Source organism: Cervus canadensis, chromosome 22 (genome assembly GCF_019320065.1).
Source record: "Cervus canadensis isolate Bull #8, Minnesota chromosome 22, ASM1932006v1, whole genome shotgun sequence".
In the NCBI taxonomy this organism is placed as follows: domain Eukaryota; kingdom Metazoa; phylum Chordata; class Mammalia; order Artiodactyla; family Cervidae; genus Cervus; species Cervus canadensis.
In genome coordinates, this window is record NC_057407.1 from 37,739,967 (window position 1) to 37,764,882 (window position 24,916).

A 24,916-nucleotide genomic window follows, 5' to 3' on the forward strand; every position below is an offset into this window, starting at 1 on the left:
TGAGGCCTAGACTGGGGAGGATGAGATCTGAAAAGTTAGTTGACTTTAGCCTCTAGGTCACTGATGATCTTTGGGAGAATTTTAGAAACATGGCTGGGGCAAAATGTTCTTTTGAAATAGAAGGGCAGGTATGACCCTCATTTCGCCAATGGTCAGTGTGTGTTTTTCTTTGGAATTTGCTTAAGCACACCCTGCCCTGCCATCCCCCCACCCCAGTGATTACGTTGAAACCAGAAATTAAATCCAGATCCCCTGCTTATGAGAGCCTCGCTAGCATGCCAGTTTAATCACTTAAATTGGCACTGATATCTGTATCTTGCTTGTAGGTAAGTCTCTACAGTAAAACTCCTTTATAAGCCAAGAGATGAGAACAATGTTCTTTAGGGTTTCTTGTGAAGAGTCTACCTTTGTGGTTGAAAACCAAGTTCATAAACAAATAGATAAAATCTTTGTGTGAGTTTTCATTCCTGCTTTTTTTTTTTTTTTCATTTTTTTTTTCATTCCTGCTTTTAAGGTATTGCTTTTAATAATGTTTATAACTGCCCTATGTCATCATCTTTGATTACAAATCTCAGACTTAGTAGTCAAGTGAAATGATACTCTCTTATTTGTGTTAAGTGGTGTTTGTACTCTGCTGATCTCATTTTTATAGGTGGCAGAGATGGAACATGGGGTTTGTTTATGTTCAGGGGAGTTTAGTCACTGGTCACAGATAGGTTTTCAGTTCTCCAAAGCAGGCCCTTAGCCTGCTGAAGGTGTGAAGTGTCGCCTTTCCGGTTTTGGGTTCTGTGGGTTAAATGACTGCCTCTTTGCTAGAATCCTTTTAATTTTGAAAGATGGAAATCTCTCTCCTCCTTACAGTTTCAGCTTCTTATGGTCAGAACTCCTCATTAGCTGCTGGGTCTTTCCACAGTCACCTTTCATTTGCGTACCTTGTCAGGGTTTAAACCCAGGAACTACTCCATGCTTATTACACAGGACGAAACAGAAGTCACTCAGTGGGGAAATGGGAATGTGGTTGAAATTGACATTAAAGCAGCTTGACTCCACAGTGTTTCTCTGGGTCAGTGAAAAGCATGTCACTTTTAGAGGCTGGTATTCTCAGTGTGCCGATGTGTCATCAGGGGTTTGCACTTAGTTTATTATATTTAGTAAGCCTGAGGGATGCCTGTAGAGCACTATGTGCGTAAATGAGCTCAGAGACGATGAGGGCAGATGAAGAAGTAGGAGTACGTCCTGTCTGAAGGGATCTTCTCACTCACCTCCAGCCACTTGTTGCCATGCAGAAATAGGAGCCTGCGTTGCCAATTCTTGATTTTGTTTGTCTTTTAATAAAAAGCTGGTGAGGAGGATTTTTATGTGGAATTGCCTCCTTTTAAAATTGTGGCAATTAATAGGAGTGTTTGAAACACTGAGCCAGCCAGAGAGAACATGGTCCATGAGCCGGATTTGGCCTGAAGTCCACCAGCTGGCGACTTTGGCTTAGGATAATGCTCTTAAGTGAAGCTACTCTTGGTTCAGCAGATGCGTTCTTAAGTCAGAGCAGTGAGCAGGGTCTTCTGGGGTGGCGAGTGGGGGGTATGTAGGTGATGAGATGTCACTTGACCCTGTGGAGCTCACAGTGCAGTAGATCAGTGAGGCAATAATCCCGGGTTGTACCTGAGAAGCGTTGTGAGAGAGAGTGGGCAGGTGTTTCACGGGATTTCCAGGTTGGCGAGATGACTTCCGGCTGGCATCACCAAGGAAAAGGGGCATTTGAGTTCTGTCGGGATGGACCAAGGAGCTGTTCTAGGTACTGAGGAGCACAAGGAATGGGGCGGACGTGAGACCAAGCTGTATTCAGGTCCATAACTGGGTTTGGCTAGAGGTCAGTTCATGATTAATTTTTACCTGGGGGTTCTGATGTGTTCTGATATGGGATCCTGCTTAACTGTGCTCATTGCAGGCTGCTCCTCCTTGCCCAGCAGGCCATTCCTTGCCGTGTGGTTAGACTCCAAAGTACACAGAGTCACAGTGGTCATCTCCCTTGTGTTAATCCCTGTGTTTGGTTTTGCAAACATCTGCAGAGACCCACGCATTGGGAGGCTGATGGTGTTAGTTGACTTTCAGATTGAAAGCACAGTCTCCATAAACCATCTTGGAGCTCACTGGTCATGTGTTCCTGTGACTGATTCCCGCTGAATCTTCTTTTACTTTTATTTATATGAAAAATCACTTGTATTTATTTTTAAACTTTGTAGTTTATATTGGAGTATAACTGATTAGCAATGTCATAATAGTTTCAAGTGAACAACAAAGCAACTCAGCCATGTGTATATATATATATATGCATGGATACATATATACATGTATCCATTCTCACCCAAACTCCCCTCCCAACCAGGCTGTCACATAACATTGAGCAGAGTTCCCTGTGCTATGCAGTAGGACCTTGTCAGTTACGCATTTTAGATACAGCACCATGTACGTGTCTATCCCAAACTCTCTAACTAACCCTTCCCCTCATCCTTCCCACCTGCAAATGTAAGTTCGTTGTCTAAGTCTGTGAGTCTGTTTTGTTTTGTACGTAACTTCACTTGTATCATTTCTTTCTAGATTCTGCATATAAGGGATGTCATATGCTATTTCTCCTTCTCTGACTGACTTCACTCAACATGACACTCTCTGTGTCCATCCATGTTGCTGCGAATGGCATTATTTCATTCTTTCTAATGGCTGAGTAGTATTGCATTGTATATATGTACCACATCTTCTTCATCCATTCCTCTCTTGATGTACATTTAGGTTGCCTCCATGTCTTAGCTAGTGAACATTGGGAATCTTTTTATTAGTGAGGCAAATAGCACGACCTTTCAGCACCTGTCCTAGGTCTACATGACTGTGTACAGCCCTGGATAGCAAGGAGTGCTAAGCTTAAATTCTCCCGGTTCAGAGGTGTCCCTTTCTTCTCACCCCTGGTTTCAGGGAAGCAAACTCTTTCGACTGCCACCTGTCATGGCCCTTATTCTGCACACTTCCTATGGATGTTAAATCCTCTTAAAAAGGTCGTGTGATTCTTGAGGGCAGCAGAGAGGTTTTCTCCCTACTTGGTCTGTGGGTCTGTTTCAGGAAAACTCAGTTGGACCAGAGGATTAAAAAAAAATAAAGGTGGAAAAGTTTTAGGAAACACAGTTGTGGTCTGCCTTTCAAGATGTTCACAAAACATGGGAGTAGAGTGAAGGCTCTGTCATGTCTTAATAAAGAAATAGTTTTAACTTTGTCCAAATGAAGTTTTCCAAAAGAATGTCTCAGTCCAGCTGTGGATTTGGAGTGTCTCAGTTCAGGAGTGATCTCACATACGGTCCTTAACTTCCCTGAACCTCACTTTCCTCTGGAAACATTGTCAAGTAACCGAGTGTCCTGGTACCCTCTCTGGCTGTATCTCTTTCACTGTGTCTCCTACAGAGCGGCTTCTAAAACTAAAGGTAGTATTCAGGTGTCATCTAATCAGTGCACAGGATCGTTAGTACCGAGTTTCTCCCCCCAGCCACCATGTTTGGTGTTATGTAATGCTGATGCATTCAGCTCATATCCCTATGTTGCTGGTATCTTACTTAGTGAATTAGGGTTTGTTCCCCAACACACAGAGCTTTACACCTGAATCCGTGTTGAGGTGTGATGAGGTTTGTTTTGTCTCTTCCTCTGGCCTGTTGAAGCCTGTTTGCTTTCACCAGTGTTCTTAAGATCACTCCAAGCCTCATGTCATCTACAGCTTCAGTATGAAGGAAAAATCTATTTTTGGAGAAGTCTGTTGAAGCGAGGCGAGCTCTCATTTGGAGAATAATACTGGTGATGTGTACAGGGAATTTTCTAGGTGTAAACATTTCATCGTGACTGCACCCCTCAGATGTGGATCCTTGATGATTATTTTACACCCATTTTACAGGTGGGGATATGGGCTCTTAGGTCGAGTAAGTCACCTGAAGTCCCAGAGGAAGGAGGATTTAGAGCTGGTGCTGAACCCGAAGTCTGTGTTCGCAGCGTCTCTGTCCACACTTGCAAAGCAGCAACCTATGGGCTGACTCCTGCTCTCACTAGCTTTTGTTTAACCTGCATGATGTTTTAAAAATTGAGTTTGGGGTTCGTAGATGCAAACGATTATATATAGAGTGGATAAGCAACAAGATCCTACTGTGTAGCACAGGGACTATAGTCAATATCCTATGATAAACCATAATGGAGAAGAATATGAAAAATAATGTGTGTGTGTGTGTGTTGAATCACTTTGTTTGTACAGTAGAAATTAACACAGCATTGTAAATCAGCTATACTTCAATAAAATAAATTTTAGGAAAGAAAAAAAATGAATTAGTTGGTTCACCCTGAAAACAAATTGCGTGCTTTACATAAAAACACAAAATTCTGGTTTTGGGGGAAAATTGAGAAGATCCAACCAGTTTTAATGAGTATTCTCAGGTGGCAAAATGGTCAGAAACTGGCAGTTTTTTTGTGAGGGGGAAAGCATTCCACAGTTTACTAACATGCCTTCTTTTCCTGTGGTCCTCACCTTCTTAAAATATCTTAAGTGGTTCCTGCAGGCTGTTGGGGTTGTGATGCCATACTTCTGCGGTCAAGGAAAGTAATGAAAATTTTCAATTGCAAGTTGAAAATGCAGTGGAAATGAAAATTACTGAATGAAAATAATTGACTGAAGCCCTCACCCACCCAGACAGTGGTGGCCGTACAAAAGAGTATTTTACAATACAACTTTTTTTTACAGTGGCAAGCCCTCGGGGCCAGGGCGTCACTTCCCTGGCACTGGTATGAGTCAGATATCCTCTGCCCTGAGTTGATCTTGGGCTTGGGTGTCAGATTGGCATGTCAGCATGCACTATTGTGAGCTGGTGGATATAGTTTTTGGGTTACTGTTGTTTTCTTAAATTGCTTTATTGAGGCATAATTGGCAGAAAATAAACTCCACATTTTAAAAATGTATGATTTGCTAAGTTTGGACACATGTGTATACCCATGAAACCATCACTAAACTAAGATATTAACCACCCCTAAAAGTCTCATCCTGCCCCTTTTTAATCCCTATTCCCTCCTTCTTTACCCCACCCTGACTGCTACCCATGGGAACTCTGCTTCATCACTGTAGATTAGTGTGCATTTCCAAGAATTTTGTGTTTAAATGACATCATACATCATGTACTCTTGTCCAACTTCTTTTCATAACACCACACCTATCTTAAGATTGATTCATGTTGTGGTTCTATCAAAAGTCAGGTCTTTTTTTTTTTTTCCCACTGCTAAGCACAGTCCCATCGCATACCCCAGTTTATCCATTTAAAGCAGATTTTTGGACATCATGACCCCAGTTTCTGCCCACTCATCATGCTACCTCATAGGTTGGAATTGGCATCCAGGATTTCTGAGGTCTTACATAATTCTGTGATTCTAAGGAGAAGCCAGCCTTACGGGTGGCCTTGTTGGGGGGATGCGCAGATGGGCTCTTTGAAGGTCGACAGGCTGGAGCTCAGAAAGAACGCCTTCTCTACCGACCTTCCTGTTTTGTGTTTTTTTGAGAAGGGTTGAAATAGCTTCAATTTTTGGCTTCTAAATTGAGAACACTTTCCTGGCATTTGTCAACTATATGTTGCCTGTGTAAAATGATAGTCTGTGGCTGTTTGAAAATTGTAGTGTGGAGATTATGGTGTGAAGGTTGGTATTCTGGGTATATAAAGTTAATGGTGGTGGACACATTTCTTGGAAAAAGGTCAAGATAATAATCAAAAGAGCTAGCTTCTGTCACCCTAAGACTGTTGTGCTCACCAAGGATGAGTTCAACAGAACCTCAGTAGCCATCACAACAAAGGAATGGAGAAATAAAAATGGGAGTCCCACTTACTTTCTTGGTTGGATAGTGCAGCTCATGAAACCACATCATAATTTTGTGGCCTTTGGAGAAATTCATTCAGTGTTACAAGCTGCGTTTATTCCTGGAAGAGAACTTCATCAAAGCTAACTTCGCCAAGTATGTTGTCATATCCATTGTTAAAAAAGTTATTGACAGTAAAGAAAAGTAGCCTGGGAATCTAATCTCATACTGCCTTATATGTCAGCGAGACCCATTCTGAAGGCCTTCCTTCTTCTCCCTGCATTTGAAAAGTTGGGTTTTTCAGACCCAGTATTTCAGCTCACATTCTTATATACTAAAGTGCAGTATAGCTGGTGTGTATATAGGTGTGAGTGTGTGTGTGTGTGTGTGTGTGTGTGTGTATGTACTCAGTCATGTCCAACTCTTTGTGACCCAATGGACTATAGCCTGCCCAGGCTCCTCTGTCCATGCAATTTTCCAGGCTGCAGTGGGTTGCCATTTCCTGCTCTAGGGGATCTTCCTGACCCAGGGATTGAACCTGCATCTCCTGAAGCCTATATATGTGTGTGTGTGTGTGTGTGTTTGTTTAACTTTCAGAGAAATGATGCTAATTTTAAATTTTCAAATGTCTTTAATTGTATTTTTAGACTTTCTTGGTGTTTCCAGAACTTTTTTGTTTTTTAATAAATATATTTTTCTTCTCTTTTATTGGTGGTAGTTGAGTGTGGGAAGTGTTAGGTAGGCATTAATTTCCTGTTAGAAATAAAGGAGAAGGAAACCCATGACTGGTGTAAGTCAGTTAATTTTCAATATAGTTACCAAGACCAAAGGAATAAATGATCTTTTCAGCAAGTAGTAATGAAACAACTGGGTTCCCAGATACACAGGAATGAAATTGGACCCTTACCTCACACCATACACAAAAGTTAATACAAAATGAATCAAAGATCTAAATATAAGAGCTGAAACTATGAACTTCCTAGAAGAAAACATAGGTGTAAATCTTCACAAACTTGGATTAGGCAGAAGTTACTTGATGCAATACCAAAAGTATAAGCAGCAAAATGAAGAATAGGTAAACTGGATGTCATCAAACTTAAAACTTTCAAAGGACATTATGAAGAAAGCGAGGAGACATATCACAGAAAGGGAGAGAGTGTTTGCAAATCATTTTTCTGTTAAGGACTAGTATCTAGGAACTCTTAAAATTCCACAATTAAAAAAAACCCTCTTATAACTACATAGCAACAAATCCAGTTTGAAAATGGACAAAGGATTTGAATAGAAATTTCTCTAAAGAAAATATACAAATGGCCAATTAACACATGGAAAGGTGCTCATATCATCAGTCATTAGAGAAGTGCAAATGGAAATCACTAGTATGACTAAAGTAAAAAAAAGGTGGACAGTAGTAATAAGTGTTGGAGAGGATGAGGAGAAACTGGGACCCTCATACAGCTGAGACTGAAAATCACACAACCATTTTGTGAAATAGTTTGGCAGTTCCTCAAAAGGTTGAATATAGTTACCATAATAGCCAGCATTCCACTCCTAAAAACATGCCCAAGAGAAGTTAAAAAAAAACTTGCATAAAAACTTATAACTGAATGTTTCTAGCAACATTATTCATGATAGCTAAAAAGTAGGAACTGCTCAAATGTCCATCAACTGAATGGATAAACAAAATGTGATATAGCCACATAGTGGGCTATTATTCAACCATAAAAAGGTTGACTTTACCAACAAAGGTCCATCTAGTCAAGGTTATGGTTTTTCCAGTAGTCATGTACGGATGTGAGAGTTGGACTATAAAGAAAGCTGAGTGCCAAAGGATTGATGCTTTTGAATTGTGGTGCTGGAGAAGACTCTTGAGAGTCCCTTGGACTGCAAGGAGATCCAACCAGTCCATCCTAAGGAAATCAGTCCTAGGTGTTCATTGGAAGGACTGATGCTGAAGCTGAAACTCCAATACTTTGGCCACCTCATGCGAAGAATGGACTCATTTGAAAAGACCCTGATGCTGGGAAAGATTGAAGGTGGGAGGAGAAGGAGACGACAGAGGATGAGATGGTTGGATGGCATCACTGATGCGATGGACATGAGTTTGAGTAGGCTCTGGGAGTTGGTGATGGACAGGGAAGCCTGGAGTGCTGCAGTCCATGGGGTTGCAAGGAGTCAGACACGACTGAGCAACTGAACTGAACTCAAAAAGGAGTGAAATACTGATACATGCCACAATGTGGATGAGCCTTCTAAACATTATGCTAAGTGAAAGAAGCTAGTCACAAAAGGTCATGTATTATATGATTCCATTTATGTGAAATGTCCACAATTCATAGAGACAGAAAGTAGACCAGTAGCTGCTAGGTCCTGAGGGGAGAGGAGAGTGGACAGTGACTGCTAATAGGTTTCTGAAATTAGACAGTGGTGATGGTTATACCAACTCTGAATTAGTAAAAAATAAATGAATAAATAAATTATGTACTTTGAGGGGGCTTCCCAGGTGGCACTAGTGGTAAAGAACCTGCCTGCCAGTGCAGGAGATGTAAAGAGATGTGGGTTTGATGCCTGGGTCGGGAAGATCCCCTGGAGGGGAGGGCATGGCAACCCACTCTAGTATTCTTGCCTAGAGAATCCCTTGGACAGAGGAGCTTGGCTACAGTCTGTGGGGCCGCACAGAGTCGGACATGACTGAAGTGACTTAGCATAGCACACGTGAACTTTAAAGGTGTAAATTTTGTTGGCTATGAATGATATCTCAATTTTTTTAAAATGGGTACATATTGGTATGAAACATTCAAGCTTTCTAGTAAAAAAAACATATGAAAAGAAAATAGAAATACTAAATGAAGTAATAAAGTATCAAGTTTTGACTAAACAAATAAAAAAAAAGAAGTAAAGGAGATGGAAATAAGGCAAAACCCACTTTTCAGATGACAGTTTTCAAACGTGTCTGAAGATGTGTTCTAGGTGGGAGATACATTATAACTCAACAATGGTTGTGGAAGGCGCATGTGTCTGCTGGGTCGTTTGGAACACAGTGATGAATAAGCCCCTGGACCTTTGTTGGCAGGCATTTGCAGAGTTATGGAGGTGGGAGGTGGGAGGCAGGTCAGGGAGACAGATGAAGTCAGAAGTCTGCCGAGGCACTGGGACACAAAGGAGGATGCATTCCTGTTGGGGGGTCAGAGCCTTTGTAAAAAGCATTAGCTGAAAAAAGTTACAACTGGATTACTTGGAGAGTTAGGTGTGTGTCCCCTCTGCTTGGGGAGGGGATAGGGGTGGCTGACTCCAGCCAGGGAATATATGGGGATGAAAGAAGCTGTCTAGCTCTGTTGACAGTACAGTAAAAGAGCATTTTTGCTATACCGGCATCATTTCCCTGGGCAAAGAAGGTGTGATATTTCCATTGGGCACATAAGGGCCACGTGTGAGTGTGTTGGGGAGAGCTGATGTGGGGGTTGTCTGAGCCAGAAAGGGGGCTCCATGGAGGAGAAACGTGGGTTGATGGGTTGGGTCTTCAGTGGCTGGAAAGGGGTTGTGACTGCCCGAGGAGATGCTTTTCCCCCTGAAGAGGGAATACAGAGGAGGGATGTCAAGCAATGGCAGGCTGATCTTCAAGGTTCCTATTAAAGTGCCAACCAGAGCAGATGGATGCCATGTGTCACCGGATGTCGCCTTAAGAAGCCCACAGCATCCCTTATGCGGAACTCCAGCTAGAGTTGAATCTTGAGGAAACATCGGACAAACACCTATTGAGGAATACTCTATTTTTTAAAGTGGGGAGTTGTGTTTTTGAAAAATGTCATCATCATAGAAAGTGAAGAACAACTGTAGTCACATCAGAACTAAACGCAATCCCTGGTCCTAAACTGGACTCTGGACTGGGTCAGGAAGTGCTGAACAGGACAGTATTGGGCCAAATGACAAAATGCAAGTGTGGACCATAGATGAGATGCAAGTACAGGATCAATGTTAAATTTACTGCAGTTGATAATTGAGCTGTAATCATGTTAGAAAATATCCTTAGTCTTAGGGAATGGACACTGAAATAAATTTAAAAAGGGCAATAATATATGTAACTTACTCCCAGGTAGTGCAGGGGAAGGTATGTCACAGGTGCAATATATACCATGCGTATGAAATATTATATATTATATGTGTACATACAGAGAGAGCATGAGTGATAAAGCACATGGACAAAATGGTAGCAGCAGGTGACTTTGGGTAAAGAGTGGTCTATGTTTTATTACTCTTGCAACTTTTATGTAAGCTTGCGATTATTTACAAATAAAAATCTAAGAGGAAGTGCTCGTGGAAGAAGCAGCTCTACATATCTGTCGATCATGCAGGGCTGGAATGTGAAGCCAGCTTGATTCTTCCAGCCAAGGAGGGACTAGTCTGCTCTCCTTGTCCTTCGTCTCTCTCCAAATCCCCTGCATCCACCATGGGGGGGGGGGACCGGAAAGTGAGGTGGGCATGATGGGGATACAGTGGGAAGGATGGGGGTGTAAGTGAAAAGCCTGGCTTGAAATAATACTAGCAGCTTTGATCATTGTAAGTGGTTAGGTACTGTGAATTTCTGAATTGGTACTGTTGGCAACTGGTAATTGTCGATGTCTTGCTGTTTTTTAAAATGTAATTAGTTTGTCATTTTTGGCTGCACTGGGTCTTCATTGCTGTGCATGGGCTTTCTCTAGTTGTGGTCAGTGGGGGCTACTCTCTAGTTGCAATGCACAGGCTTCTCAGTGTGGTGGTTTTTCTTGTTGCAGATCATGGGCTCTAGCACATGCTGGATCGGTAGTTGTGGCACATGGGCTTAGTTGCCCTGCAGCATGTGAAATCTTTCTGGACCAGGGATTGAACCCATGTCCCCTGCACTGGCAGGCATATTCTTAACCACTGGACAACCAGGGAAGTCCTGTTTGTTTGTTTTTTTTAAATATCTAGGGACAGAGGAAGTAATTTTTCCCACTGAATAGATGAGTCTTTAATGTTCCATGCACCTGCTACATAGGTCATAAGGGGAGAAGGGGACGATAGAGAATGAGATGGTTGGATGGCATCACCAACGTGATGGACATGAGTTTGAATAGGCTCCGGGAATTGGTGATGGACAGGGAAGCCTAGTGTGCTGTAGTCAGTGGGGTCACAAAGAGTTGGACACGACTGAGCAACTGAACTGAAGGGAGAAAACATTGTTTGGTATCCTGGAGGAGGGAGCAGTGACAGCATCATGGTGTGGGGGTAGGATAGCGAACAGGGACTTGGGTGCTTTGAGGTGAGCTGAAAGCATGAGGGATGAAGAGTAGGCTAGTCAGAAAATGGCCATGGTGCTGACGCAGTTGGTGACCTGGGAATACAATTTCAGGCGGAGAGAACAACTTGGTAAAAATACAGAAGAGTGACATATGGTGCATGTTTGTGAGAACTGTGTTTTGGAATGGTGAGAGCTGGCTGTTGGTGGAGGAGCGTTTTAAAGAAATGAAACTGGAGAGCGAAGGACCACCCATCCTCAGCTGATGTCCTTTCTACCACACTGACATCTGAGGCATCTGAACGCTTTGTTGCCAAACACCTTGAAGGATGTACTGGCAGGACTGGGGATTCCAAGTGGCTGGCAGTGACTTCAGGCTCTTAGAATGTTGCCACTCAGAGCGGCCCCCAGGCCGGGGGCTTCTCAGACCCCTCCCCACATCCATTCAATCAGTGCCTGCATGTCAACAAGATGTTCAGATTATTGGTCTCCATATAAATGTTTGAAAAATGCTGCTTTGAGAATTAATTTATTCTGTGCGTTGGTGTTCCCCAGGGTACAGCTGGGGACAAATCACATTAGAATCACCTGACTGATTTCACATAGTGGGCTAATCTCTTGGTCCATCCATATTGTTGCAAATAGCATTATTTCATTCTTTATTATGGAAGTAAATCAGGCAAAGGCAAATATTATATGGTATCATTTATATGTGAAGCCTAAAAAATGATGTAAGTGAACTTATTTACAAAACAGAAATACACTCACAGACATGGAACACAAATTTATGATTACCAAAGGGGAAAGGAGGGGGAGGGATAAATAATGACATTGGGATTAGCAGGTACATATTGACATATGTAAAATAAAAAGCACAGACCTACTGTATAGCACAGGGAACATCTTATAATAACCTATAAAGGAAAATAATCTGGAAAAGATACACATGTGTAACATATGTATAACTGAATCACTATGCTATACACTTGAAATTAACACAACATTGTAAATAAACTATACTGCAATAAAAAAACAGAAGAATCATTTGGAGAAGAATCACAAAGAAGAATCACATTGTTAAAAATAGGAATTCCTTGGCTCCAAACCTACAATGTTGTATTAATTTCTACTGTACGGCAAAGTGAATCGGCCATGTGTATACATATATCCCCCCATTTTTGGATTTCCTTCCCATTTAGGTCACCTCACAGCACTGAATAGACTTCCTGAGCTATAATGAGTAGATTCTCATTAGTTACCTATTTTATACATAGTATCAGTAGTGTATGGAGAATTCCCTGGTGACTCAGTCAGTAAAAAATCCACCTGCAATGTAGGAGACCTGGGTTCATTCCCTGGGTCGGGAAGAATCCCTGGAGAAGGAAATGGCAACCCATTCTAGTATTCTTGCTTGGAGAAATTCCATGGACGGAAGACAGTCCACAAGATCACAGTAGTCGGACAGAACTTGACAACTAAACCACCACCATCAGTCGTGTTCAGTTCAGTCGCTCAGTCGTGTCCGACTCTTTGCGACCCCATGAATCGCAGCACACCAGGCCTCCCTGTCCATCACCAACTCCCGGAGTCTACCTAAACTCATGTCCACTGAGTCGGTGACGCTATCCAACCATCTCATCCTCTGTCATCCCCTTCTTCTCCTACCCTCAATCTTTCCCAACATCAGGGTCTTTTCAAATGAGTCAGTTCTTCGCATCAGGTGGCCAAAGTATTGGAGTTTCAGCTTCAGAATCAGTCCTTCCAATGAACACCCAGGACTGATCTCCTTTAGGATGGACTTGTTGGATCTCCTTGCAGTCCAAGGGACTCTCAAGAGTCTTCTCCAATACCACAGTTCAAAAGCATCAATTCTTCAGTGCTCAGCTTTCTTTACAGTCCAACTCTCACATCCATACATGACTACTGGAAAAACCATAGCCTTGACTAGATGGGCCATTGTTGACAATGTAATGTTTCTGCTTTTTAATATGCTATCTAGGCTGGTCATAACTTTGCTTCCAAGGATCAGTAGTGTACATATGTCAATTCTAATGCCTCCCCTTCCAAGTCAGTTTTAGAAGGAGAGCTCTAGCTGTCAGGTAGAGTTTCATATACAGCAAACAAAGAAGGTGGTTTCATGACATGAAAAGAGTCTGGAATGCTTCCCTCCCCACCACCTACTTAGTCCATTTTGTCAATGTGGGTCACTTGAGCACATTGATTCTTAAGAAGAAGGGAGAGGAAGGTTTAATCCTGTGGTTCTACGGGTGTCGGGGGGAGCATTCTTGACTGTAAGACCTGGAAGATGGTGTGCTACAACACCTGGAATATAGAGACCACAGATGCTGCCAGGGTTCTCCCAACAGAGAACTAGAGATGATGCCCAGAGTGTCAGAACTGGTGCTGAGAAACCCTGGTGTGATCGTTTTGAGGGGAGGGGTCATCTTGAGGTGACTTCCTGGAGAATCGCTCCTCTAATAAGTCACTATTTTGCATGGACATGTGTTATGTCTTTCAGGCAGGTGTTCTGGAGGAGAGAAAAAGCTCAACAGTCATTTTTCTTGAGATATGTTGACTTGAAAAGGCTGTTTGATGGTAGGCTGTGTTTGCTAGGATTAAAAATGTAAGTCAAGAAAACATAAGTCATGATATAAATGAAGACAGTGGGTTTTCTTCTGTATCTAGGTTAAATATATGACATCTTTGAGTGACTCTTGATTTGTTTATTTAGTTCCTTTTCACTGAATTAGGGTGAGTGAAAGGATCCCTTTGGAAGCAGTCTTCACTGTGGGTATGCTTTAGTATGTAAACAAAAATTTAATTTTTAAATATATGTATCTAGGGAGTGGTCCATCTGTTGCAGGGAAGGGGTTGGGTGTTGGAAGCACAGAGGGACCAAGTTGGGTCCCTAGGTCTGCAGTGGAGACCAGGAAAATAAAGGAACAGAGTAAGGCAAATGGGGCTATGTCTTCTGTTGGTTGTTGGTGTCCACTTGCCTTCTTGCCTCTCTGTGGAGAAGTGAATACAAGCCAACAGTGACAGCTTTGCTCAGTCGGCTAAGGGTGCCTTGAACACCACACGGAGAACATGGGCGGGAAGGGCACAAGTGAGGTCAGAGGGTGATGGCTTCTTCCCCGGGTGGGGGCAGGAGGAGGGCCGGCAGGTTGGTAGTATTAGCCTTTCTCTTCTAGACCATGGACCTGATCAGGAAGTCTGACCCACTTCACAGAAAAGCAGGTTAATTCTGGGGGTGATGTGATTATACATTACAGATTTCTCCAGCTTCTCACTCTTCCTACATCATCCATCCCTTTTCCTGCCCTGCCCACTGGCCTGAGCAGTAGATGCTTCAAACACCCTGCAGTTACCTGTCAGCTCTTCTGTCTTCCTGAGGACCCTCGGGAACCAGGTTTTCCAGCACACAGAGGCTTAAGAAATGTTTGTTGAGTGAAATAGAAATCAAACTCAAGAGAAACATGTACACTTTCTTCATGTTACGGGAATTTCTGATGGTAAAAGTATTTTTCCAGGAGGATCTTGGAATGACCAACCCAATAGCTTATGTAAATCTTTTCAGACCAGATGTTCAAGACCTTCTGAATGCGCTTTTGTAGATGTGACATATCCTCAGAGGTTCACATGTGCTGTAATTTTTGAAATAGCCAGGGCTGTGCACCGTGAGATTGTGTTTTCCTCGAGAGAGACTGAGCATGTAGAGTTGTACGCAGCAAGGTTTTTAGCCCAAAGTCCCCAATTTTGTTTATTCATGTATCTGACATAGAGCTGGGCATCCTCTCTGTTTGCGTATTTCTTAACTTTTTGACAAGTCTATCCAGCTGGTTACTCATTTCCAAAATATACTGGTTTTCAGATAGGTTGAAAAATTACACCAGATTCCATATATAACAGGCTTTTCTCCTCTCCCTTTCCTTTCTTTTCTTTTTTTTCTCTTTCTCTCTGTCCCTCCCTCTTTCCCTTTCTTCTTTTTTTCCTTCATTTCTTCTCTCATCTTAAAAGTAGCCTTGTTTTGAACTTGGTGAATATTTGATGGAGTTTTATAGAAGGTTCACACTTGAACATAAATTTCATAGATGATTTTGAATATACAAAAATATCTTTTATTAAAAAACATGTAAAGCACATATACAAATTGAGAGAATAATAGTTTGATGAACCTCCATGTACCCTCTGCTGTTAACAATTCATGGTTCATCTCGTGTCATCTCTCTCCTCCCAGCTCGCTCTCCCCAATTATTTTGAAGCAAATGTCAGCCATCGTGGCCCTATTACAGATTACATTTTCAGTGCTTCCTATTAATGGTTTAAAGCCATATGAATAGAGCAGGGCATCAGTGGGGAAAAGCCCTCCTCGGCCAGAGTCCCTCTGGGCATCAGGCTTGGGGCCAGGGAATGCTCACTGCCCTCAGTGTCCAGAGTGTCCTGCAGTGAACAAATAACGGAGGCCCTTTGGGGAACCAGTGATGTCATCTCTCTTCCGCCCTTCCTCCTCTCCATTATGTACCAGCAAACACCCAGCCCCAACCCTGGCAAAACAAAGCATGTTTTCACAGCCACGGAAGTCAGACACTATTGTTAACCTTTTACATGAAGGGAAAGTTTGGTTTTCTATTATCAGCAAGACCATCCTCCTTATTGTGAGAATAACCACTACTTCATTTTTTTCCCCTTAAGGTATTACACACACACACACACACACACACACACACGCACACACACACACACACACACACACACACAAAGATGCACAAATCTTAAATCTGAGCACTGCTCAATTTTTAAATCCAAGTATACCCCCATGACCCTCATCCAGATTGAGATAGAACATCTCTAGTACCCCAGAAAGTGCCCCTTCTCCAAAGGGCACCTCAGAAATACCCCCCCTCCAAAGGTAACTGCTATTCTGACTGTCTAGCTATTGGTAAATTTTGCCTCTTTTTGAACGTCATGTGAATGGATTCATTCAGTATAAATGGATTCTTTTCGCCTTGGTTTTTTTCACTCCAAATAATGTTTGTGAAGTACATCCACGTTGTTCTGTGTAACAATAGCTTGTTTCTACTGCAGCATTACCATCCAGCATCGCAGTTTTGTGTGAAGACGTGGTGTGTTTATCCATTCTGTCTTAGTGGCTAATATTTGTTCACTCTGTGCCATAATCTGTACTAAGTGCTTTAAGTGAAGTAATTAATCTTTTAGGTTAGTTTGTGTTACCCATTGTGACTATTGCCCTTGTATAGGCAAGAGATGAACTAATTTCCCCCAGAGTCATACAACTAACATATAATAGAGCTGTTTAAACCAAGTCGTCCAGTTTCCAGACCAATGCCCAGCTCAGTGCTTCCGTGTTGGGCTTTCTGTGACTTGTCTGACGTGATCTGTAAGCTTCCACAGACTAGAGTAGGTCTTTGGGCTCTGTGGTCCTTGGGGATGATCTGTTTTCTAGAGGAAGACCCGTGGACACAGAGAGCTTTAGTAATCTGGCCATGGCTGCTCAGCTAGTGGGATCCAGGGCTGGAATCCTGGTTTCCAGATTCCCTGTCTCTTATTTTTGTTGGCATTTGTTTATTTCCTTCACCAGCAGAGTGCAATATGTTTTATCACTTGATGGGTCAGCTCACACTTTTGATTGCAAACAATAGAAACTGACTAACCTAAGCCAAAGAGGAAGTCATTGGGAGAATATTGATCCCTCGCAGAGTCAATAGGGCGACAGGGAACCAGACTGAGGTGCTGAGAGAAGCAGGCTCTTGACAGTTCCCCGGACATCCGGCCCTGCTCCCACAAGCAGTCTTTAACTTGCGCTGGGACGTCGTATCCGTCTGTCCAGGTGCAGAGGCCAGGACAGAGGACCTAGCTGTCTAAGTGGAGACAGCTTCCTGTGTTCCCTGGAAGGGATTGCTGGTCCCTTCTTTCAACCACCATGGAAAGTGGCCTTGCATTCCCCATTAATTTTTTACTTTTCTTCTCTGGGTTAAAGTTGATCTATATTCAGTAATCCTTGCAAAAAGGTAAATAAAAATTGAATTGGCCAAGCTCAGTGATGACCTAGATGGGTGGTATGGTAGGGAGGTGATATATGTATACATATGACTGATTCACTTTGTTGTTCAGCAGAAATGAACACAACATTGTAAGGCAGTTATACTCCAATAAAAAAAATTTTTTAATTGGCCATGCCAAGGAGGTCAAAAAGGGAAGTTTCTCCCTACATTTCTGGTTTTTTAATGTGTTTATGAATGATGGTTCTGCAGCCAGGAAAGATGATAAAGTTTACAGGATAGCAACCGTGGGTGTCCTCAGTCTAAAAATACATCTGGTCACTTAACGTGGGAAAAAATTACCTTGTTGTCCTTTGTCCCTCAGGAACAGTGTCTGTTTTCTGCAGACAAGTAATGGAAGGTTGATTTGGCAGTTCCATTTGGAAAATGTCACCAGACTTCAAAGAGCTGCTTCTGTCCTGGCTTGGGAAATGTGGTTCGCGTGCAACAGGCACAAGTGTGCTGTGCTGGCTTCCTCTTTAAGTGAAGTGGACTTAATTACTTGTTTGTGGAAGGCTTTTGCTGGAAGTAAGAGGTTTTCCTTTTGTGAACTGCCATTGAAGACTGTTCTTCCACCTTGAGTGTCCACTCATTCATTCATTGATCCTGAATTTACTGAGTACACTTGAGACAGGATGATACAGAAGTCTGCTAAGATGATACAGAAGTCTACTAAGATGATACAGAAGCTTACTAAGATGATAAGGTCTACTGTCGTGAAACTGTTGGTCTTGTAAGTCGAGTTGGGAAAGTCCTTAACACCCAACAATTTTTGTTTTCCCCTTTCATTGCTTCTTTGGACTGTTAACTCCCTTGGTGGGAAATTAACATTCCCCTTTCTCTTTGTTGATCACATCCTCAGTGCCTTCTGAAATGTTTATTCTGTTGCCTCTTAACCTTTTTCAAAAGAAGATATGTATGATCAACACTTAAAATTTTTCTTATTTGAGTTCATGTAAATTTACCCTTGATTTCTCCCTATATAAAATTGCATTTATGTATGCTGGCTGAATGAAGTTTTTTTTTAAAAAAATAACTTGTTGACTGTTGGTCTCTTTGATCAGTGAGGTGGGTTACAAGAGCTCAGATTCTTTGCAATAAGGGACTGTGTTTGCCTAGTTAACTGCCACCACGTCAGCCAGGGGGTGGGGTAAGAGACAGCGAAACCCATGCTTGGCAAACGAGGACAGACTGCAGCAGGGGTTGGTTCGGTCTTTAGCAAACTTATTTCTTCTTCCTGAGCATTCAACTGAAGTGCATTTCTTAGTTCCTGGATCATGGCAGGGTAGAAGGGTCGTGTGATTGCTTATCACTGATGACCTGTGAGCACGAGTTTAGTATTTCTTTCAGGCCAATGAGCTCAAGAGAAGATAGGCCTTCTCATGGATCTTTCTCCTAGAGAATCCTTCCACATACCGAAGTGTGAGATCTGGTGACCTAGGAGAGATTTCTCAGAAATGTTATATCTGGCAGAGAGTTGCTGGATTATATTGTAGACTATATGTTGCCTTTTGTCACCCTGTAGTGTAAAATGATATCTCAGTATGATATTGAACAGTGCTTTAGTATTAAAAGGTCATTTATAAAAGTTAAAGACTTTCATGGGTACATGGGTTGGAGGAGGAATTGCTTCATAGATACAGGTTTTCCTCTTGGGAGTGATTAAAATGTCTCAGAACTTAGAAGTGGTGATTGTACAACATTGGGAATGCATGGAATGCTGCAGAATTGTTCACTTGAAACCAGTTAATTTTATGTGAATTGAACCAAAAAAGTCAAATATTGATAAAGTGCAGAATAAAAATAACACTCCTATGTCTGGCACCTCACGCCTTCCCACTTTGTAGAGGCAACAACTTAAAACATGTTGACATTTTCTTTTGGTATTTACCACTGTATTTCTGGATGATGTGTGTCTCTTCATGTCTGTAGATTAATCTCTTAAATATCACCTGTTCACGCCCTGTTATTATAGATGAGGGTGGCTTCTGACATCTCCTTGTGTACCCTCCATCCTCCAGGTAAAATTATATCACATCTTCTGGCTAAATTTATATCTAGTGTTAGCTTTTTATGACTGTAAGTGTTGTTCACTATTAAGCTAAAGACATACTAGATTTTTTAAAAAGTTATTGAAGTATGGTTGATTTACAATGTTTTGTTAGTTTCAAGTATATGACAAAGTGACTCAGAGATATGCACACACACACATTCTTTTTTAGATTCTTCTCCATTATAGATTATTAAAAGGTATTGAATATATAAACAAAGATGGAAAGAGGATCCCTCCATCGATTGATTCCACCCATCCATCTTCTTTCTATGTTCATTTATTCCAACTTGGGAAGATGCATTTAAGATTCTTAGGAGACAAACTTGCATTTTTTTGTTTTTAATTTTCATTGTATTGGGGATTTGTTGGGGGAAGGGGAAAAGGAGAGGGAATGTCTTTATTCTGTCCTCTGAAAACTAACTTCGTATCAAGTTCAAGCCTCTGTAAGCCTCAGTTAACATATTCTGTAGGTTTAGTTACATCTCCCGAGCCAGAGTGGGTCACTGCATCGTATTTGTCGTACTGATTTCCTCAACTCTCCTCTCCTCTCTCTGGCACCCCATCCTTCCTTCTCTTCCGCCCCCATCACCTTAAATTACTGGCTTCCTGTATTTTCAGTTGACAGACAGCCCTCTGAACATTTCAGCTTGGTTGTCTTATAATGCATGTCAAACCAAGCATAGCCAAAAGAAGATTCTTGACTTCTCCTCTTCTCCTCTAAATCCACCCCTTCCCAGCCTTCCCTTTCTTAGTAGGCACCATGACCAGGAAGAAAGCTCCCATAGAAACATAAATCAGGTTCTTCTTTTGCTTAAAGTCCTTTGCTACTTTCCCACTGCTTTTGTAGGACAGGCCTTGCCTCCCCGCGGCCCACCTACAGAACAGATACAAGTGTCTGCCGTCAGGGACCTTCCATTCTAGAGTTCAAGGTTGTGGAGGACAGTGAGGACCTGGGTTTCAACTGTTCTTCCGGCAGACTTTATTTTCTCACTACGTCTGATGTGTGTTCCCTCCGAGGTTGGCTGCTTTGCCTTCTCACCCCACCCCGGGACCGCTTACATTAAGGTGGGCTCCAAGCACCCTGTGCTCCCCTTACTCCTGTCTTCCCCAGCCGAGCACCACAGTCCTCGGATCACGGTTAACACATCTGCTGAGCAGTTGAGTATTCTCCCTCCTGCTGAGTTCTAGAATGCTCCCTAAGCCATGGAGGACCACCTCTGGCCCCTCTCCAGGCCACGCGCCCTCTAACACTTAGCCCAGCCCTTCCATTCGGCTAACTCCTCCTTTGCCGGCCCAGTGTGGCATCTGCTAAAACTTAAGAATATTCCAAAGTAATCTTTTGAAAGCTGAGTTTAGTTTATTCTTCAAAGACCTGAAAAAAAAAACACTTGTCACATAAGAGATCTTTGTGACATTTCTTTGGGGCGAAATCAAATCGCAGAGTGTGTATATGTGTGTACATGCAGATATATAGACACACATGCATACTTGCTTCCCCCAAATAGGTACAACTCTTGCACTGGATTTCCTGTATTTATGCATTTCTATACTTAGCACAGTATTAAGATCCAGCAGAACTTTCATTTCGTCCTGTTGTGCTGTCCAAATAGCAAAGGGCAGTACAGAGCCACTGAAGTGCAGAATTTCAGAAGGTTACTTTAACATCCCATTTGAATTGCTTAATTTAATTTTCACTTTGAATCAGTTGCTAAGCAACTGGGAAGGCAGGACCAAATCAGCAAGGCTAATTTGGTTCTGTTACTAGTGTGTTAGCATCGCTTGTATTTACATAGATGGTTAGTTGTAAAAATGCTTAACCCAGTACAGTGCTCTGTTTTATCCAAGGAAAATAGTTGCTGTGGAAGTTACAGAAAGACTTTGATTGGATTGATAGTGCTTCAGTTTACATTCCCATCTTAGGTGAATGGGAATTATCTGAAATTTTGAGCCTGTTGGTAGTCCATTGGTTTGTTAAGTGGGGTGCTTGACTTGGCTGTACTATGAACAGTTGTAAAAGGATGCTATCCATTGCATGTTAATTCCTTGATATTATAGATCCGGCTGATCCTCAAATCAACTTAAGTAAATTATTGAGGGGGTGGTAATGCATTCTGTTTAGCTATCATCATATGAATTGTTTAAGAGGAAATAAACAGACAATTTTCTCAGTATCTTCTTACTGATGAAAATTGAAATTATTAACCTCAATTGACCCATAAAGTAAATCATATATCAAATATGAATATTGGTGACTTAAATGTTTTGAATGTTTTTGTATGATGTCATACGCTTATCAAGGAAGTCACCGTGGCCCAGTACACATATGCCACCCTCTATCCTGTGTCAAAGATAAGACGTTTAATGCTGGCCAGCAGTCTCATGGTTGTGTGTGATTGTTCTCAGGGCAAATGGAGAGTTCACATAGTTCAAACTGGTAGAAAAACTGTCATTCAGTGATGTTGTGAAGTTGCCACTCATAGAGTAAATAACAACGACCTGTGACTTTCATTGGAGATGGAGAGAGCAGTCCTATCTTTCAAACCAGTTTCCTGCCCTGCCCTTTGTTCTGTAAAGACCTGGATAGTGTCTTTCACATGTAGATGAATTGTATTCTTGATACAGATGGCTTTTATATTTACCTTATAGCTGCTTGTGACTACGTAGAAATATGTAGTGAAGGAGACTTGTAGAAATAGGGAAGTACCTTCTATTTCTACAGTTACATGATTTCAGTTTTTTTCTGAATGATGTCACGTATTTGTACTGTGCTTAGTAAAAGTTCATTGATTCCAACTAGAAGAAAGGGTGGTCTGAATTAGAGGAAAGTCTTAGTGTCTATGGGCTTCCCAGGTGGCGCAGTGGTAAAGAATCCACTTGCCAATGAAGGAGACACAAGAAACGTGGGTTCGTTCCTCGGTCCAGGAAGATCCACTGGAAAAGGAACCCACTCCAGTGTTCTTCTCTGGGAAATTCCACATGAACAGAGGAGCCTGCTGGCTCCAGTCCATGGGGTCACAAAGAGTTGGACATGACTGAGCACAGATACTTAGTGTCTATGTATTTGAGAGCAAATGAGTATTTCTCACTTTGAGATCGTTGTTTGGCTAACACAGTAACTAGGTACTTACTTAGCCTGTCAGAAAATGTTTCTGTGGACAGATAAGAATATGTGTACAGTTAGGAGACTGAATTTCTTTAAAGGCTTGGTCTGATCTACTTTCTGAGTACAGTTTTTCCAGATCTGGGTGTTAATTCCAAATTTATTTACTCTATAAATACAATTTGAAAATCCTTTATATCAAATGATAGAATTTTTAGAGAGTGAGTATAAATTTTAATATTAGTTGTTTAGAAGTTATTTTTAAACTTTTTTGATGGCATATCCCTGTGAAAAATGTTACACAAAAATATCCCTAAACTTTGTGCATGTATGTATGTTTAAAAGTTATATACATGTGTTACTGTACTAATGTATACTTTATAAAAACAAGCAGGAAAATAGACAATGAAAAAGATTACGATTAAACAAAATAATGTGGTGTCCTCTTAATCATGATTAGCGCGTTATCAGGTATACCTTAAGGCACATGAATGCTTTGAGTAAAGTTTATCATTAGAGGCAACATGTTAAGTATTTTAAAACAGCTTTTAATATCTGGGTGTCTTGTTTTTAGGCCTCCTTAGATCATCATTATTTTTCCTTTTTCTGGTTTGTGGGGTTTGCACTGCTAGTGTCTTTGATGTTTTTATTTCATTGCAGGCATCTTTTGAAGCCACTAGTCCATTTTGTGAGTTGGTTCTACTGTATGTGCTAAGTTGCTTCAGTTGTGTCTGACTCTTTGTGACCCCATGGACTGTACCCTACCAGGCTCCTCTGTCCATAGGATTGTCCAGGCAGAAATACTGGAGTGGGTTGCCATTTCCTTCTCCAGGGGATCTTCCTGACTCAGGAATTGAACCCGAAACTCTTATGTCTCCTGCATTGGCAGTTGGGTTCTTTACCTCTAGCTCCATCTTCTACTACATAAAACAGTGTAAAAAGTCATAAACCCAGGCATCCCTAAATGGAAGCATATCACCGTGTACTGAGAGAGAGGGACAAGGTACAGAATGTCTGCATGCAAGTTCGTCTATTTTCTTCCTAGTCCCCAGAGAATTAAAACAACACTCAAGAAACCATTGCCCAGGGAGGTGCCTCCTAATAAACTTCTGTTTTTCTAAAAATTTTGTTGAATTGATGAGAGTTGGATTTATATCCAGAAATGCTTGTATATACTGTTATTGCATATGATGCAAAGAGCTGACTTACTGGAAAAGACCCTGATGCTGGGAAAGATTGAGGGCATGAGAAGAAGTGGGTGACAGAGGACAAGATGGTTGGATGGCATCACCAACTCAGTGGACATGAGTTTGAGCAACTCTGGGAGATAGTGAAGGACAGAGAAGCCTGGCGTGCTGCAGTTTATGGGGTTGCAAAAGTCGGACACAACTTAGTGACTGAACAGCAGCAGCTGTTGTTGCATGTAGTGAGAATATTGCCCTTAAATTTGTTCATTACAAGGGAAAGGAGATAACTCTAAGGGCAGCATCAAGAATCCTGGATTTGGACTCTGAGTCCCAGCTGTGGTACTAACTGGCTGTGTGACAACAAAAAATTGACTTTCTAAAAGTTTCATTTTCCTCATCTCTGTTCTCACATGATGGTGATGAGAATTAACCGTCAAAGGAGAGGTTTGTAAAAGGGCTTTGTAACTTGTCACTTATATTTACATATAATTTATAATGCTTTAATGAAATAAAAGGATAAAGTCTTTTCCATAGGTTGAGTGCATATACATACATCCTCAGTGACAATTTTTTGCTTATTTGTTTCACTTCTAGATTGCCTCTTTAAACTATGTCCCATGAATCGCTACTCTGCCCAGAAGCAGTTCTGGAAAGCTGCTAAGCCAGGAGCCAACAGCACGACCGATGCAGTGCTGCTCAACAAATTGCATGTACGTACCGGGGCGGGACCCCGTGGCGAGGTCTCGTGAGCCGCCATATGCTTGTGTCTGGGTGGAACGGGTTGGGAAAATGAGTTTTGCAGCCCTTCAGCTCTGGATACTGACTTCATATGTTCTTTGATAAAGGGATAAAAGAGATCCTCTGTGATCCTAAGGAAAGGTGGGTCTTGGTCATCCTGAGATGTCTTGAGAGTTACTTTTCTCAATCATTTCTTTTTTTTTTTTTTTTTCTCAGCCATTTCCTTTTCGGAATGGCTTTAAGTAGAGTACTGGTTATGAGCACAAGCTCAGCAAGCGAACTGCCTAGATTCGAATGCTAGCTTCACCCCTCACCAACTGGTCATCTTGACTGAGTTACTTGGCTGTTCTGTGCCTCTGTTACCTCATCTGTAAAATGGGAATGATAATAATATCTACATCAAGAGGTTGTTGTGAGGATTACATGAAATGAACCATGAAAGGTTCTTGTCAACAGTGCCTGCCACATGATAAGTGCTCAGTAGATTTTAGCTACTATCATTGTATTTATCTTGTCTATTGGTTGGCATATCAAAGAGATGCTCATTCCACAGCCGCTGTGCTGTGTGACCATAAGCAAAATTTTGAGCCTCTCTGAGCCTGTTTTTCCATCTGTCAAATGATGACATGATTCTTCTGATGTCTAGATGACCTAATTCTTCTGTG

At 41.7% G+C, this 24,916-nt stretch overlaps 1 protein-coding gene and 1 long non-coding RNA gene across 8 annotated transcripts in view; both read left to right on the plus strand.

The window, feature by feature from the left end:
- Window positions 1-24,916, plus strand: part of ITPR1 (inositol 1,4,5-trisphosphate receptor type 1) — a 346,469-nt gene that overhangs the window by 102,406 nt on the left and 219,147 nt on the right. For all 7 annotated transcript variants that reach the window (XM_043442077.1, XM_043442078.1, XM_043442079.1 and 4 more), the window contains exon 5: window positions 24,108-24,223. In XM_043442077.1, coding sequence (XP_043298012.1) covers window positions 24,108-24,223 — 116 coding nt within the window. The remainder of the gene's footprint in view (window positions 1-24,107; window positions 24,224-24,916) is intronic.
- Window positions 1,676-5,913, plus strand: LOC122424348. Its single transcript, XR_006264390.1, has 3 exons — window positions 1,676-1,689; window positions 3,070-3,073; window positions 4,114-5,913. It is a non-coding gene; the product is annotated as an uncharacterized LOC122424348 (long non-coding RNA).